The sequence below is a fragment of the Arctopsyche grandis genome, chromosome 13, assembly GCF_051622035.1.
Source record: "Arctopsyche grandis isolate Sample6627 chromosome 13, ASM5162203v2, whole genome shotgun sequence".
NCBI classification, from domain to species: Eukaryota; Metazoa; Arthropoda; class Insecta; order Trichoptera; family Hydropsychidae; genus Arctopsyche; species Arctopsyche grandis.
In genome coordinates, this window is record NC_135367.1 from 22,269,238 (window position 1) to 22,285,630 (window position 16,393).

Here is a 16,393-nt window from a genome sequence, read left to right on the forward strand (position 1 = left end):
CAACGATTGTCAACATATTCGCAGACCCACTGCTTTTTTGTATCATCACTATTTCCAACATACAATTTATATACCAAGACTGTTTTCCAAGCAGAAAATTTCAACATCAGTCAACTAATCAGAGTCAAACTCTGCAAAATTACGAATGTACATACAATAATTTACATACAAGAGAGCTTCTCTCAATAGTATTTTGACCTATACATATGTATGATGATTTTTTTAAAACATTTATATAAATTTGAAGACATCGAAATAAAAAATTGACTTTTTCTTTGATGTATTTTTACTTTATTTTATCTATGCCGTAGTGCCATGACAGATCACTATAAATCAACACTACGGCTAACTGTACATATTCATATACAAATTACAAAACGGCAAGAATATGTATCTTTGCAACAATCAACGAATCCAGACTAACCGAATTTGCAGAGGGAGGGATACTGATTTTATTGGAACCGCTACAACAATTAATCTGAATTTGATAACCATCCAGATCTTTGTATCGAAAACGATGTATCGAAAAAAAAATTAAATTCCGGCCGGGATTTGAACCCACGATCTCTGCTGGTAAACTTTAAGCTCAGTTAAAGCAGTGATTGAGCCACGTTATGACTTAAAAGAGCATCATATGAAATTAGCAACAGCTAGGATATATGAAGGCTATCTAATAATGTTTACTTTCGGCGACAATGAAATCTATGCATGTTCCCAGATGATTTTTTTCTTCACATTTTTGCGAAATTTCATGTCAATATTATGTCATATATTATGTCATTATATATATATTGTCAATATTATGTCATTATTTATAACGATTGCAGTGCAAGAGAAAATGTTCCAGGAAGATTTATTTAAGGCACAACTTGGTGTCATGTCGCTAATAGTGGAACTATACCTTATAGAAGATATATTCATCATTAGAGGTGAGGTTTAAACGTCAATTGAATGCTATTGGATTACATTGTTTACAAGGTAAGTTTAATCAATGCATTGCCTCTTTTATTATTTTTCCTCTAGCTTTTACTCCAAAAGTAAGCTAGTATCCTTACATAGACACGGTTATGGAAATATTTCATGAAAAGTGAAGATGAGATATAAAATATCAAGTACTGTGTCATTTTTATGAAAACGTGTACTAACTGTAATACGGGCGACGCCTGACATTTAAAGCAAGCATTTAAATGAAAAGTACGTTTTGTCCAAGAGCGAAACAAGACATTCGCCTAATTAACACGACGAGCAAATGTGTGCGTCCATTGAAATTTAGCATTACACATACAGTGTGTACGGCTACAAAGGCGCTGTTCGCTCGCGCTCTCTTGTAGCCGTTTTGTGTTGACAATGGTCAACATACAAAGGCCACGAGCCTGCTTTGAGGAACACATTGAGAGAGATAGAGATGGTGGGCAATGTGGAGAGAGACGGTCGACCACAATTTATCATAATATAGATTGCCATTTAGAGGCATGATATTAAATAAACGAGGCGCTCACGACTAGCGCGCGACTTCAAAATAAACTCGCCGACCATTATGCGCGTTCGTGTGTACATACATATGTATGTGTAGATGCGGTGTATTGTATGTATTGTACATGCGAGATGAAATTTGAATGCAGTGAGCAAGATTTGAAACCGTACACGAATAATTTGTCCGGTTTCAAGTCGTGTTTCCGATCGTTTGAAAATGTGCCTGGACGACTCGATAAAAGTGCACTTTGCTTTCTATTCGGAAAAATTAACATCTTTCATGGAATTTAAGTATATAAAATGCGCCAACTGGTCCCCTCAAATCGTTGCTAATACAAAAAACGTTTCCGTTAGTTATTAAACTTTTTTATGTCAGTTCATTAATTTATATTATAGGTAGCCGAGGGGTCTTTTTATTAACCTATTAATACCATTCATTTTTTCCCGTTTTGACGTAATAATAAAACCATTATTTCTTGTTCCTTCTTTTAAAATACACATCAAGGAAACGTTAAAAAATATATTATTTAACGTAAAATATCAATTTCTCAACATTTTTCAATGAATACGTTATCATTCAGTGAGTGCTTTTTTATATTAAAATTGTACAGTAAACATGATATAAATTAGTCTCACTTTCCAAAGTCGTGACTCTTGCAAACGACTGTAAAATATTAAATTAGCGAAAATCCCAGTACGTACGTGTGTTAAATTTAATTGCATTTAATAATGTAATCAATCGAGCGTTAAGTCTGCATTTCGATTTGCAACCGAAGCATCATTTACAGATTTGGCCGTATAAAAAGTACGCTTTGACTGAAAAGAATTTTAATGACGTTTAAAAAAGTGCCCGATATAATGAAATGTTAGAATTAAATTTAAAAAAATACAATAACGATTGGAATGTGAACCGTAAAAATTGACTTAATAGACGACGAAACCCTCTCGAGAGCGCACATACATACTTTTTTATTTAATGTCCGTGAATAATTTAAATAATGCACCGACATATAGTACCATATGTGAAATCAATGCTAGATAATCTATCAATATTTCCAAACATTCACATTTTCGAATTAAAACGTAATGAAAATATTAATGCCGGGTGTATGCTGTATCTGGAAAAAAATAATAAATTAGCATATCACACGGTCGTTATGGCGCATATATTCTTTAACGCGGAAAATTATAATAAAATCGCAATAAAACCATTCGAAACTATTTTTTTTAACGCCGAACACGATATTCGGCGTCACCTTTTCGTACATTAGGAATATAAATACGCGTGTGATTTTCGTGGAAAATTAATGCAAATCTAAGCTTTTTACGAATATACGAGTCTAGGTCGATAGTATTACAAACCGGATCGATAAAACTCCGAATCGCCCTCGTACGTTTTCAATCAATATGTAAAAAGATTTCTGTATAGATATGTGTGTGAGCGCGTTACAAAAAACCGTATTATCATAAAATTCTCATAAAAAGATCCCCGAACAGAATTTCGTCCAATGGAACGAGATGTATGCGTATAGGCCTGTATTATGTTAATGTCAGGGCAGAACCAGCAGTGTGGGTCGGGACATGTTCAACGGCAGATGATGCCCAAAACCTGAACGAGGAAAAACCGGTGAAGAGGTTCAATAAACAAAAAAGAAACCAAAATAACAAAAAAAAAATGCATCAAAATTCGATCGACCATTACGTAATTTTCGATATTAATTCCGTTGCGAAATTTTTCCGACGCATAAATGCATACTAATGTGACACCGTAACAAAGATACGAACGAATAATAAATAAATAAATATAAAAAATGCGTATGTAAAGTTTGAGAATGCGTACATTATATCTATTGTCCCACATATGTACATATGTATGTGTGAGAGATGGGCCGAATCATAAATAACTAAATCAACGTTCCAATTAATACATTACCCGAAATCTTGATAGCGCGTTTAAAAAATTACCATGTATCATTTTGCATATTCGAGTTGTCGTTAGTGGGATGATTGATCGATTTATTGTCGTGTCGTGAGTACTCGCTCGACGATCAATTTGACTAATTAGTCGGGTATGTGTATATTTTTTTGTAACTAACCTAACTTTACTTTATTTCTAGCTAACGGTATTTACTTGAAAAAAATTATTAATTTGCATTCAAGCTACTTAATTACATACTGAATTTTTTTTGCAGTAAAAATATGTAGGCATCGTAAAAAATACTCAAAAGTAGGCGCTTCCAAAAACATTCGCCTATACTCGTATATTTGATGATACGTACCATATGATTTTTTTAAAATTACAATTAAAAATGTAACATCTCAATTCGTTAATTTTTAAATATTGAATTAAGTTAAATTTTGTAAGCAACTCTGAAATTTTATAAACTCCCATATTTATGCCGCACTTCATACATTTGTTAATCGATTGATTTGATTCTAATATTTTTTTTAAATATATTGATTATATATTTAAATATATCGTTATATTTGCAGTAAAATAACAAATATATGTAATGAATAATTATTATATGATTTCCCATTTCATTGCCACACTCAATACACGAATCAATATATCCCCCTTTGTATGTCTATTTAGAATCAATTTTTGAAGCATTTATCACCATCCGAATTATTAACTGTCACCGTCAGCCAAAATAGCATACATTATACTATATATCGACATAATTTGATTTGAAGAAATTTAAACGGATATAAAACTCATTCAAAATCGATAAACACCCGTTTCTATGCCGCACACTTCAATTCAAATCAGAAACGCTTGTCGTGCGTCCACCATTCATGGGACACTCGAAACATACAGAAACGACCAAAAAACACACACAATAAAATTAAAATAAAACACTAGAGAGATGAGACGACCACGCCATCGAAAATTCTTAACTAACAGCCTGTTTACAGCGCACATTTACCCCGGGGGATAAAATAGCTCGGCGTCATTATGGACCCGGGGATCCTTATTGGTCAATGCGAGGAATTCACCATCAAGTCAAGGAAGAAGACCCGTTCTCGTTTAATTTTTTTTTCTATATATAGGTACATATATAATATTATTTCGGTGCTCTCCACCGTCGGTGAGGGTATCACGAAACACGTCATTTGAATTTAAAATTACACACTCCTCAGCTATGATCGAATTAACGACGAACGAGGAGTCTTCGTTCGGTTGGTTGGTCAAAATCGCTTTATGTCCCCGGGCCAAATATAATATGTATGCGGCCATTTCGTGTTGATAAACACATACATATACATACATATATGGTCGAAGTCCCAGGTAATTTAACGCAGTCGTTCACAATATTATAAATATCATCACGCCATATCCCGTTCTTTCTTCCGCTTTTAGTGTACATATGTATGTATGTATGTGGTTTTGGTTTTCGTGATCTGCTCGTTTAATCGGTCCCGGATGCGACACGCGAAACAGACTACAAACAAATACAATTTAACGTGAATTAATTGGCTTTTTGGTTAATAACTGTGATTACTTGAGGAAAAGCTGCACATCATGTAAAAAAGCCACTTCGTTTAAGTGTGTTTCTGAATCTACTTTTTTCGTATGCTATGTTTGAATTTTGAATATATTATATCGCTAATTGAGTTTCAGTATATTTTTAAATACATTTATAATATTCTTATCACTTATTAATGAGAAATTTTGACTAATTTTAATATAAAATGCATTGAAATTTGTACTTGTACTAAAAAAAAAGATAAAAATTTATTACTTTTAAAATATCATTAATTTTCGGATCATACATGCATATGTATTTGAAACGATTATAATATTGCAAATTAAAATTAAAACATGGTTAAATTTGTACTTGAATGTGTGTATCTCAAAACACATGTAAATTTTTGGGTTTACTTATTTAAACAAATTTCAAAAACAAAAAAAAACAGTCATTTGACATTCACTACTTGATGGAAACCTCTCGAACAAGCTTCAATTCGTCTCAGTTTTAGGCAAATTTCATCCACACATTTTTCTAATTCCATCCAACCAACTCCCCTGTAGCCTTTCTTGTACCATTCTACTCACTCTCGGGTACCATTCGAGCACTTCTTTTCGTCTATCTATCGTCCGTTATTTTAGCTAAGTGACCCTATTGCCATTTCAATCTCTATTCTCTCATAACAACTATCCTAGTCATGCTTCTCACCAACGTATTCCAATTTCTATATCTTCTCTTTATGCCTGGCTTACAGCGTTCCATACTCCTTTTTGCAACATTCTGGCCTTCAATGTCGACGTTGCATTAATAAATCATTACTTGCGAGACACATGGATCGAAGATCATTTTCAAAAAAGTTCAATTTTCATATTATAAAAAGAAATCCATTTTTAGTACACATTTGATCATTTTTACTGTCAAATATAAATTGCAGCCAACATACCTAAGCATTTGCACACTAAATAAACAAGCCATATACATACAGCAGACTGTTGGCAAATATTATCATTGCACAACAATCGCAAATAAATTCAAAACGACCGCGACAAATGACTTTCGCAAACCCTCCGTTCCAATATTGTTTTAAACCGTTTAATTTATTACCAGTTCATTAATACACTTATATAATACATGTAGAAAATCCTTGGGATAAAATTGCATTACAAACGACGAGATACAGATCGAAGGATGCGTCTCGTTTCGAGTACTTTCATACTCTACGAGAAAACTTGATTTATTATATTAATAAATTATCGACGACGTGTAATGAAAATCGTTAATTGAACGGTAGTACGCATTTGATGGAGTAATTAATTCATTTTAGTGCGCGAATAAATCATTGAAAATCATCGGGGCAAAAAGCGCTATACAAATAAGCGCAACGGCGCACAGTGGACCGCGCTCGGAATTTTTCGCGACATTAATAATTAACTTTTAATTAAATCAACGCAGCGCCGCATCGAGGACGTTTCGGTTTAGTTTAGGGCGCGGTAGTTTTAAAACCGGTTTCGAATGTCCCCATCTCATCTGGACCCAGACCGGCAGCATGCCTTCGTCTCGGAGAGTGTGAACGCAGACACCGCAAATCGAATAAATCCCGACGTTTTAATGCCGAATTGGCGGATTTCGTTCGGCCAGTGTGTTTATTGTGTACTTACAATAGGCGCCACTCAATTTATATTGTTTATAGTGGAACCAAAGTGCGTTTATATCGAAATGAAGCCAGTCGAGCGAGTCGTAATATTATTTTTATCGCGACGATAAATTAACCGCTCGTAAATCACGCGCGCGCGTTGCCCGAAATGCATTAATTGTTTAAATTTGCAGCCCGCCCCGTGCAATAAATTTGCGCGGTCGATAATGAGTTAAAATATCATATTTTTTTTCCAACTGTATGTGTGCGTGTGCGGTTTTTTTTAATTATAAATTCCTATTATTACAATATCTGAATATGCATCGTGAATCGGCAATATGTCATTCTGTGCTTTGATACGGTTTAAAATACAATGGAGGAAAATTGATTCGTCAATCTCCATCGAATTATATTTATTGCTGTACTATTTTTTTATGGTTATTATCATTTTATAAATTCGTTATTGTCTATGTGGGCGTGCGTCTGAGACTCTAGTTGTGCGTTTTATACCTTTAAAATTACCATTCTCTCAATTTTATCATACAATCTAACGTTAAATGAAATTATGAAAGAAAAAATATATATATATCGATATATGTATATACATTATCCACAATTTGGTATAATATTACAGCTAAATTAGACCGTAGACAAGCTTTGAAAAGGCTCGGAGCCCGAAAGCGAAGGACTCCCATACAAAAAGTTTCGTCACATGTGTTAGTCCCTAATGCAATTCCACAGTTTTCAATATACAAATACTGTAAACAAATTTAACCCACAGTAATTCCTTAGAAAGATTTTGCACCCGCCTGAGTAACGCCAGGCAAATCTGAAAAATTTCCAGTATTGCCGAACAATGCTGAATGTCTGCTAAATTTGTTGGCCATACAAACCCATAATTTGTATTTCAAAACCCATACATATGTATTTCAACTAACTTAGACCGTAGATGGATTTTGAACAGGCTCGGAGTCCAAAAACGAATGACTCACATACAAAAAGCCTGGCACATGTGTTAGTCCGTAATGCAATTCCACAGTTTTCAATACGTAGAGCAGATAAATTGATCTTAAAATGCTTTAATTTTACACCCACCCAAGTAACGCCAGGCGAATCTTAGAAACACCCAGCTTTGCCGAACAGCGTCGAGTAATGTAATTAACGTTTGTTAGATTTCAAACTTTGCAATGATAGCTTTGCACATGTTACACTTGATTAATGCAAATTTATGTATGACGTCGCCATAATTAACATGTCTTTGCAGGGTATGTTACGCATGAAGCAAGTAAAGCGCACCATACATTTTTATACAATATTTTAATCATGACAGTTACGCTTGATTTATGCAACGTTTAATTTTAAAAAAGTACGTAAAGATCAATACAATTAAATTGATATTTACACAGTGATTCAAACTTGATATGATGTCGTCTGTTACGGTTGATTTATGTGCGTATATTACGCTTTACATACATTGAATTATGACACATTCTATCATTTTGATTTTTGTTATAATACATAGTGAGTTAACAATATTTTTAATAGGATGACGTATGTATGTTACGCTTGATTTATAATATATAAATTTACATACACACACCTGCTGTGTAACATTAAAATTTTAATGCGTTTCCTAATTAGTTATAAACATATCTTTTGATCGGTTGATTTTTTGGTAATTAAAGGAATATAAATTGTATACAAAGCTTTACTGAATGTATTCGAATCTGTGCCTGGCAAATAACCCGATTGATATTTTGATCTCATTGCAGCATCGCGGTCTAAAAATAATGCCATTATATGATAATACTCTCATCGAAATTCCGCCGGTTATATTTAACCATTTTTGTCAGCTTTTAACGGCAGCATCGAAAAATTAATCGACCAATTATAATAAACGCGAACGAACGCTTCTGCATACATACAATACACACACAGTTATAACGTGTGTATGCAATAAAGTAATTTAACGACGCATTATGATAGGTAGTAACGGAGTTTAAAAATAACGAAAAAAACCCCCATAACGACCAATGGTTGACCGCGGTCGAGTATTAGCATAATGTCGAACGAAATAACATAAATATGTAAATCGAGACCGACCCATAAAAATACGGATAAACGGTCATCGCTTGTGTGTTTTGTTTTGTAATACGCGGAGACGGCCTAAGGTACGCCTAATCCGTTAACCTGGTTTTCTAAACTGTCTCATGCGTCAACAGGTGTGCATGTAAGTGACAAGAGGAATCTCTGGTGAGCTGTCAGCGGATTGTCAATCAGAGCCACCGTCGAAAGAAAAGCGTCGACAGACGAAGAAAGTGGCGTCGGGACGCCGCTGCAATCCATGGGCGTCGCGTGTCAACATCAAACGCAAAAAGAATCGAAACTTTCAAAGTATGCCGTCTAGAGATTAATGCTCGCCGAGTCAGTGCAGGGGTTAATTTTTAAACACGCCAAATCCAAACCAATCTCTGTAATTGGTCTCGGTATCTATGTACGTACATATGTTGTTATTATTAAAATGCACTTTTTTTTTTAATTTGTATTGTTTGTGCTCAACTTTAATAATAATTAGGTAGGTATGAGCTCTTATCTAGATGTCATCAAACACGCACGCGAACTGTCACTTAGCTAATTGTTCAGATCGACAATCGTACGTATTGCAAGTGTCACTGTGATGACGTTGTGACATTAAAAATATTTTAAATGCAGATTTTTTTCAATTAAAATTAATTCCATACATTATATCTCAGCCCTAATCAAAAGCGCTACGAATGTGTGAATTTATTTAATTTCAAGTTAGAACATTGATTTTAAAAGCTCACAGAAGGCGTTTATTATTCATATCTTTATTGTGTGCAAAATGCTTAGGAACGTTGCCGTAATTGTATATACGCTTCAGATAAAATCTGTACAATATAGTATTTTTTAGTAATAAAAACTATAATAAATTTTACTTGAAAAGTAACGCCTGTTAAATCCAAATGTATGCAAGAAAACTATGAATTTGTACTAAATTTTAACCGGATTGATTTTTATTCTAGATTCAAAATAACTACCAAACATTTTTCATTTTTCAAAGATAAATATAAGCTAACTTTTATATAAAATGTTCGATAAGTAAATAATTGAATGCTTTTATATAAAACAATAAGCTTTGTCATTGAACAAATGCGACATGACAGTATATTGAAAAAAATATTACAAAACCTTTCTAAATATAATTGTTTTATTATTTAATGAATCTTAAGGACATTTTCATTATTTTGTGTATGATCAATGATTATAATTAAATTTAATAATATATGAAAAATATAATTGAAAATTCACATTTATTGTCCATGACTAATTACATACGTACTACTACCGTTACATTTTATGCTGATTTTAACACTTTACTACCGAAAATTTGACCTATATTGAACCCATCATCAAATAACACCCATATCGTTCAAGGTCGGCCGTATATCGAATGATCAGACAGCGATAAATAATAATCGCGAACGCAAACTAAGCCCCATACCTAACCGAACGGTAACCGATATACAATGTAGGTACAATAGCACAGTACACCTGTTGCTCTCATACGACAACGTACGAAAGGCACACACATGCATACATACACATACATATGTACTTTCGGTATACATATATCGCAAATAAACGCGCACACATCGACATAGAGGTTTGCCAAAACGTCAATCGGGTGTTTTCTGTCGTTCGGCTGTCGGCGAGCCAACGAACCCGTCAATCACAGAGACAAGTCAAACCTCGTGGCCAATTCCTCCTATTCGATCGCCGAATTATTTCAGTTCAAAAATGGCGACGAGGAATCCGTCGTCGGCACGCGAGTCCACAGACGGACACAAGTTATGGGTTACAAGGGGAGAGAATCCTCGGTACGAACGGAGACTGGGCCGACCGGTGAATTTTGATTCGCATTTTTCCGCAGAAAAGACGCAAACAGGTGTTTTCGGGATATTTGAAACGGGTCCTTTCGTCCTTAAGGTGTTTTATATTTATACGAGCCGATCCTGTCGGTGACAAGAGTAACCCTTTTGATTCGATCGATGAGGTTACATTCGACTTTTTAGATACTCGCGTCGTAAGTGAGCGTGCAACTGTGACCGAAAAAGTTATGACCGGTGAAACTTCGAAATTAATTTAAAAATTTTAATCACCTGTTATCAAATATACTACACAAATTCAAAATAAATAATACATTAAAATTAAATTACTGTATAAATTTAAACTAGACAAAAATACGATGCTATTAAATTGACACAAACTTCTATGATGTTTTAACAAAGTTTTTTTTATATAAATAATAATAAAAATTCTAATTAAATTAATAAATATTTTTTTGACAATGATGTTGGTTTATAATTTAAATTTATTTTTAGATTGATTTTGGCATATTTTTCATTCAAATCGAAGCATTGAAATCGGATATATGTATTTACATATGTACGTTCGCACACAAAGTTCACTTGAGATAATTTTGACAGTGTTCGTGAAACTTTTCTCTGTATTTTTCTTTTTGTTTGTATCATTTTATACCATAAAGCGTACCGCACATTGTGTATATTTTTATGAAATTTTTAAAGCGAATTTATTTGCACAGAAACGACCCAAACGGATTATTCGTCGGGGAGGGATTATTTGCACGAGTCGGTTTCGTAACGCATTTTTATTACGCACGTAATAAATAATTTCCGTTGTTATTATTTTTATTATTGTACATGTATGTGTGTATATATTTTGGACAAAAGCTGTCAATTCGAATTCGCTTTACGCCCTTGTGAACATTTTAAATTGTAATACGAACCTTGCATACATACATACATACGCGAGCGTATTATTCATTCGAAAACGAAAAGCGCGCATACGGTCGTAAATGAATTTGCGAAATTTGAACTCTTTTAACAATATAGAAATTATAATAAACATATGTATCATATTACCAATACATCCACTATGCTTTCGTAGACAACGAAGTGTCTTACCTGTTTATACCATAATGTATTTATGACCCTGTATTATTTAATTAATTAATTAATATACGCATGAATACGTCGTCGACTCGGGTGATTGAACTTTCATTTTCAATTTATTACCACATAAAAAAAATAAAATAATTAAAGAAACACTCACCTTTTCTAATTCTAAGAGGTGAAACCGTAAAACTTGAATAGCTTGTACCATCTGCAAAAATAAACAATTAAAAATGTTAATAAAATGTCATAGTGCATCAATAAAAGCAATATAATTAATGTGATTATGTAAATGACGACAATATATATTCACAAGATTAACAAATAAAAAGACAGTTGTCAAAGCGCATATTCGAGGCCACGTTGGGTTAGGTTAGGTACGCGACAAATGTCATTGGCAGAAAAATTTATGTTGTTTTTATTATTATTATTTTTATTTCACTTTCGTACGTTTCATAATGCATGATTTTATAGAAAAGTTTAGTTGATATCGAAATGTGTGTCAATTTTCAACTCACTAACGAAAAATCACACAACTCACAGAAAAATAATCAGAAAAGTGTGAAATTTTCTATTTAGGCCTTTCATAAATATTAATAATCGATTAGTCAACCATACCGGAAATCATTCGGCCGGAAGTTGCCTTACTTGACGCTCAGCTTTAATACAAATTTCACACAATTTTATTGACTAGAACTGCAGAGTCTATTTTGAATCAATTTAAAACAAAACATTCAACCAGAAATAATTCTAAACACAGAATTGTAGCTGTAATTCTGCAAAAAAATATTATATAAAATATACAATTTTCGTAAATAACAAATTAGTCAAAAAATTAACTGATATTAGCGTTTGCTTTGGGCATTCGCTCAACTTCGTCCGCTCGTCACCGATTGACGGAACAGCCGATGCGCTTCAAAGTTTGACAAGCGCTGCTGCAAATCATGACAAATCGACGACAATAGCTAAAATTAGCAATCTTTAAAAGTTGCATTGCGTTTTCGGTGTACAATCGGATCGCATGCGAACCACAAAAGGCGTTCCCGATTCGGCAGACGGGAAAGGGCCTTCGCACTACATCTTTCACTTTTAACGGGTCGGGGTTGCCCATAAATCATGTACAGTCATCCCCATAAATCATGAGAGCATCTCTCACCCATTTAAAGGCGAGCGGCATAGCGATAGCGATCATTAAAGTCACGCAACGCAACGCAACGAAACACACATACACGTATCAAGAGACTAATTAAACCGAACAACAGCTGATGAATGATAAATCAAAACAAATTATTCGCGTCGGACATTCCACGGCTCTTAGAGACGCGTCGAAGAATGTCGGCCTTTTCTGCTTGCTTTCGCGGTGCAAATTAGCTCAGTTTTTTTTTACTCGGAGTTTTTGTTCCTATATAGGTGTGAGAGCGATCCTCTGCTCGGAAAAGCCGGCGAAACGGAAAGAATTCCGACTTTTTATAGGGAATCGAGTCGGCGACCACGTGTCGGGAATGCACTAGGTGTTAATGGAATCAGACTTGAGACAAAACCTATATGATTGAAGCTGTGTGCCATCTTGTTCGATTGTGGAAGTTCGCACCGTATACAGCCAACGTTCACCATTTTAAATTAGTCAAATGACCTTTTCATAACGGCCAGTCATTATAACTAGCGATTTATACTATGCATTTTCTGAGAAAGGAATAAAGGACGTGCAATGATTCGTTGATGAATTAAAACTATGTCGATTTCATGTAAAGAAAACGTATATAGCATTGAGCGAATCAATGTCGTTATGCTCACGGTATGCTTTGAACGTACATATACTATTCTTCCTTCAATGTATTATATATATTATAGAATGAGTTAGTTAATAGACCAGGAAATACATCGTTAGAATTTTATGATATTTTAACTTTGTATTTGAAAATGTATGTAAATCAAAAGCAAAATAGACTAGCAGAATACTTACATACTAATTAATGTCTAAATGAACGATTTAGTTGTAAAAAATTATAACAATTGGAAGATAAATTCATAGGAAAGTCTTCATTTCTAGTGTTTAGTATAATAGAAAAGACAAAAAGAGAAACTCATAAATGAGAAGTATAAAAAATACCATACATAGTTCAGAAAGTGAAAACATTAAAATGAAAATGGTAATGGGTCAGACATGTAGGTAGAAGATGGAATGATAGACGACATGAAACGACACTAAAATGGTACCCAGAAGAGCGTAGAAAGAAGCTAAGTAAGACAGTAAGTATCTTGGAATTACGAAGATGGAAAATGTTTAAATAAAAGACCAGAATATGGAAGTATTTCATAAACAAACATATATGTATATACAGGAAGGTCTTTTCATGTACTTTCATGAATACATTCGAGTTTTTCAGCGAACACCTCATAATATGCACTCATTCCTAGAACTTTTTCTTTTAGCAAAGTTCAAGATTAAAGTTTGCAGTAAAAACGACTTACAAAATTCATCAAAGAAATTTAATGAGATAGTTCAACGTAACATCAAATGATTTTTAACTAAATTCGTTTGGCCTCATTAAAAAATAGTTTCAACCGAGCAATAAAAGCCAAACAGTATAAAAAAAGCCCAAAGTGAGTGAAAGGGAATAAATAAGAGGGGGGGGGGGGGGATTCGAACTATATATTATTACCACATTCTCAAGGACGTGTTTGTAAACAAAACTAGTGTGTGCTTACAAATGTTTACCGTGTCTGTTAAAATATTATACAGAAACTGTGTTGTTGTGTACACAACTGTTAAGGATACGGCACCAGCCGTCGATAAACGGGCACGTTTGTGTTATTAGGCCGCGAGAATGAAGTGTATGTATAATATAATGTATATAACTCGTGTATGTATGTACACGGGGCTACCAGTAACGACTGTGGCCCACAGCTAAAATTCATCCAGAACACATAAGAAAGGGAAAAAATATCATAACAAGCATGTATATAAATACACGGGATACATGGGAAAAGGGAATACAGCGTGGGTCCAATATTTGCTCTCCGCGCGACTGCTTGGCTTCTGATAAGCCGTGATATTTGTTTGGGCCATTTGGACGACTTCCTCTTCCGTCTGCTGCGAATGTGTGCATGTGTATATTTATATTCGTATGTTTATATTTGAAGGCTTACAATGATTTTTCACCGAAATGTCCATTTATATTGTAAAAGAAATGAGTTTAGAATTGACTGAGCCTAATTAATGTGAGGCGCCATCTGAGACTCGGAAGTTTTAGGACTGCTAGTGTTGATTATAATTATATGAAGGGCAAATTAAGGGAGGCTCTTTTTTAACGATTTATGTTGATTTTTTTTATTTAAGAATACTTGGGAAAGGCAGCAAAGCCGAAGGACCCAAGGGGTTTGTTAATACTTACGGTAGTATAGAAATACAAATATCGAATTATAGTTAAAAATAAATAAAAATCAAAAACAAAGAAAACCGAAAAGAAAATATTAACATTATAAACTAAAAAAAGGAAGGAAGAACTACAAAATCCCATTTATTTTAAGGAAATCATCAAGTTTATTTTTAAAATGGTTTAAGTGACTAATTCATTGGATAGACTATTCCAAATGTTATTATTTATTATTATAAGAAGTATTCTCTAATTATTTTGAAGTAAATATATTTTTGGAATCTGAGAGTGTGACCTCTCAGATTAGTGTTATTGTTAATCGTGAGGAGGTTTATCATAGGACAATAAATTGTAATGGTTATTTATAGACTTCAATGATATCACCTCTCATTATTCTCGTTTCCAAAATGGAAAGATAAATTATTTTCAATCTTATGAAAGTGATTTAAGTTCAAAAAGTTTTTTGTTGTACCCTTTCTAAATATACAATGACTTTTAATTTATTCATGTATAATTTTCAAGCATTGAATGTGGACATTTTGATTGTTGTAAATCATGCGTGAACCGTTATTTTGTAGGGAAGAAGAATCATGTTGAAATTCATGCTGTTAGTTTTGTTTTTTACCTGCTTCGGAAAGAAGGTTTGATACTTTTACCTTCCATGGTCTTTTTTTAGAGCGAAACCAAAAGATAAGGGGGGACGATAAATAATAATAAAAAAATTTAAGAACGATACGCCAATCCCAATTCCGACATGTGTCTAATCTCAACAAAAAACAATCATTTTGCTTTCTATTTTTGTTTATTTTTAATAGAAATTAAAAAATGCGATTATAGTAATCGATCCATTTCAATGGTTACTCTGTGATATGATTACGAATCGCTTTCGCGTCCGGTTTTAACACATTGCGAACGCGTTCGGATTCCAAATCTTTTAACATCACAACAGCATTTCCGGTGCTTTCGACAGAAATTCACCGCTGAAAATGTTTCCGATGATTTTCAACGAAAATATAAATATATGAGTATACATAAAAATAAAATTAACGAATGCGTCCAAGCGAATTCGGTTCCGTTTCGGCTCAGTGGCGTCGCGCGCGCGCGACCAAATAAAAGTATATTTTTAAAAGCGCGCTCGTTATACTATTATTATTATTTTATATATTTTCGCGCGGTTTTCGTTTTGTAAATCGTGTAACGAAACGACATTAGTTTTATTGGCGGAATTCGCCTAAGTATCCGTGTCGAAATGGGCGAGCGAAGCGGGTGGTCCCCGGGCCCCCTGGCCCTGGGGTCCCCTTTTTATTTATGTAACCTGCCAACTATAAAATCATACACGCGAATGGGGGCCCCGTTACGACCCCTGATGTTTTATTTCCGCAACCAGCGGACACACATAAAACGTATTTTTATATAAAATTAAAAGAAAATGTATATTTTTTA

The 16,393-nt window shown here is 33.9% G+C and overlaps 1 protein-coding gene across 1 annotated transcript in view; it reads right to left on the reverse strand.

The window, feature by feature from the left end:
* The window catches only part of hth (Meis homeobox homothorax), a 473,716-nt gene that overhangs the window by 410,999 nt on the left and 46,324 nt on the right, over nt 1-16,393 (reverse strand). Inside the window, exon 5 of the mRNA XM_077443725.1 lies at nt 11,734-11,784. Within this exon, the coding sequence (XP_077299851.1) occupies nt 11,734-11,784 (51 nt within the window). The remainder of the gene's footprint in view (nt 1-11,733; nt 11,785-16,393) is intronic.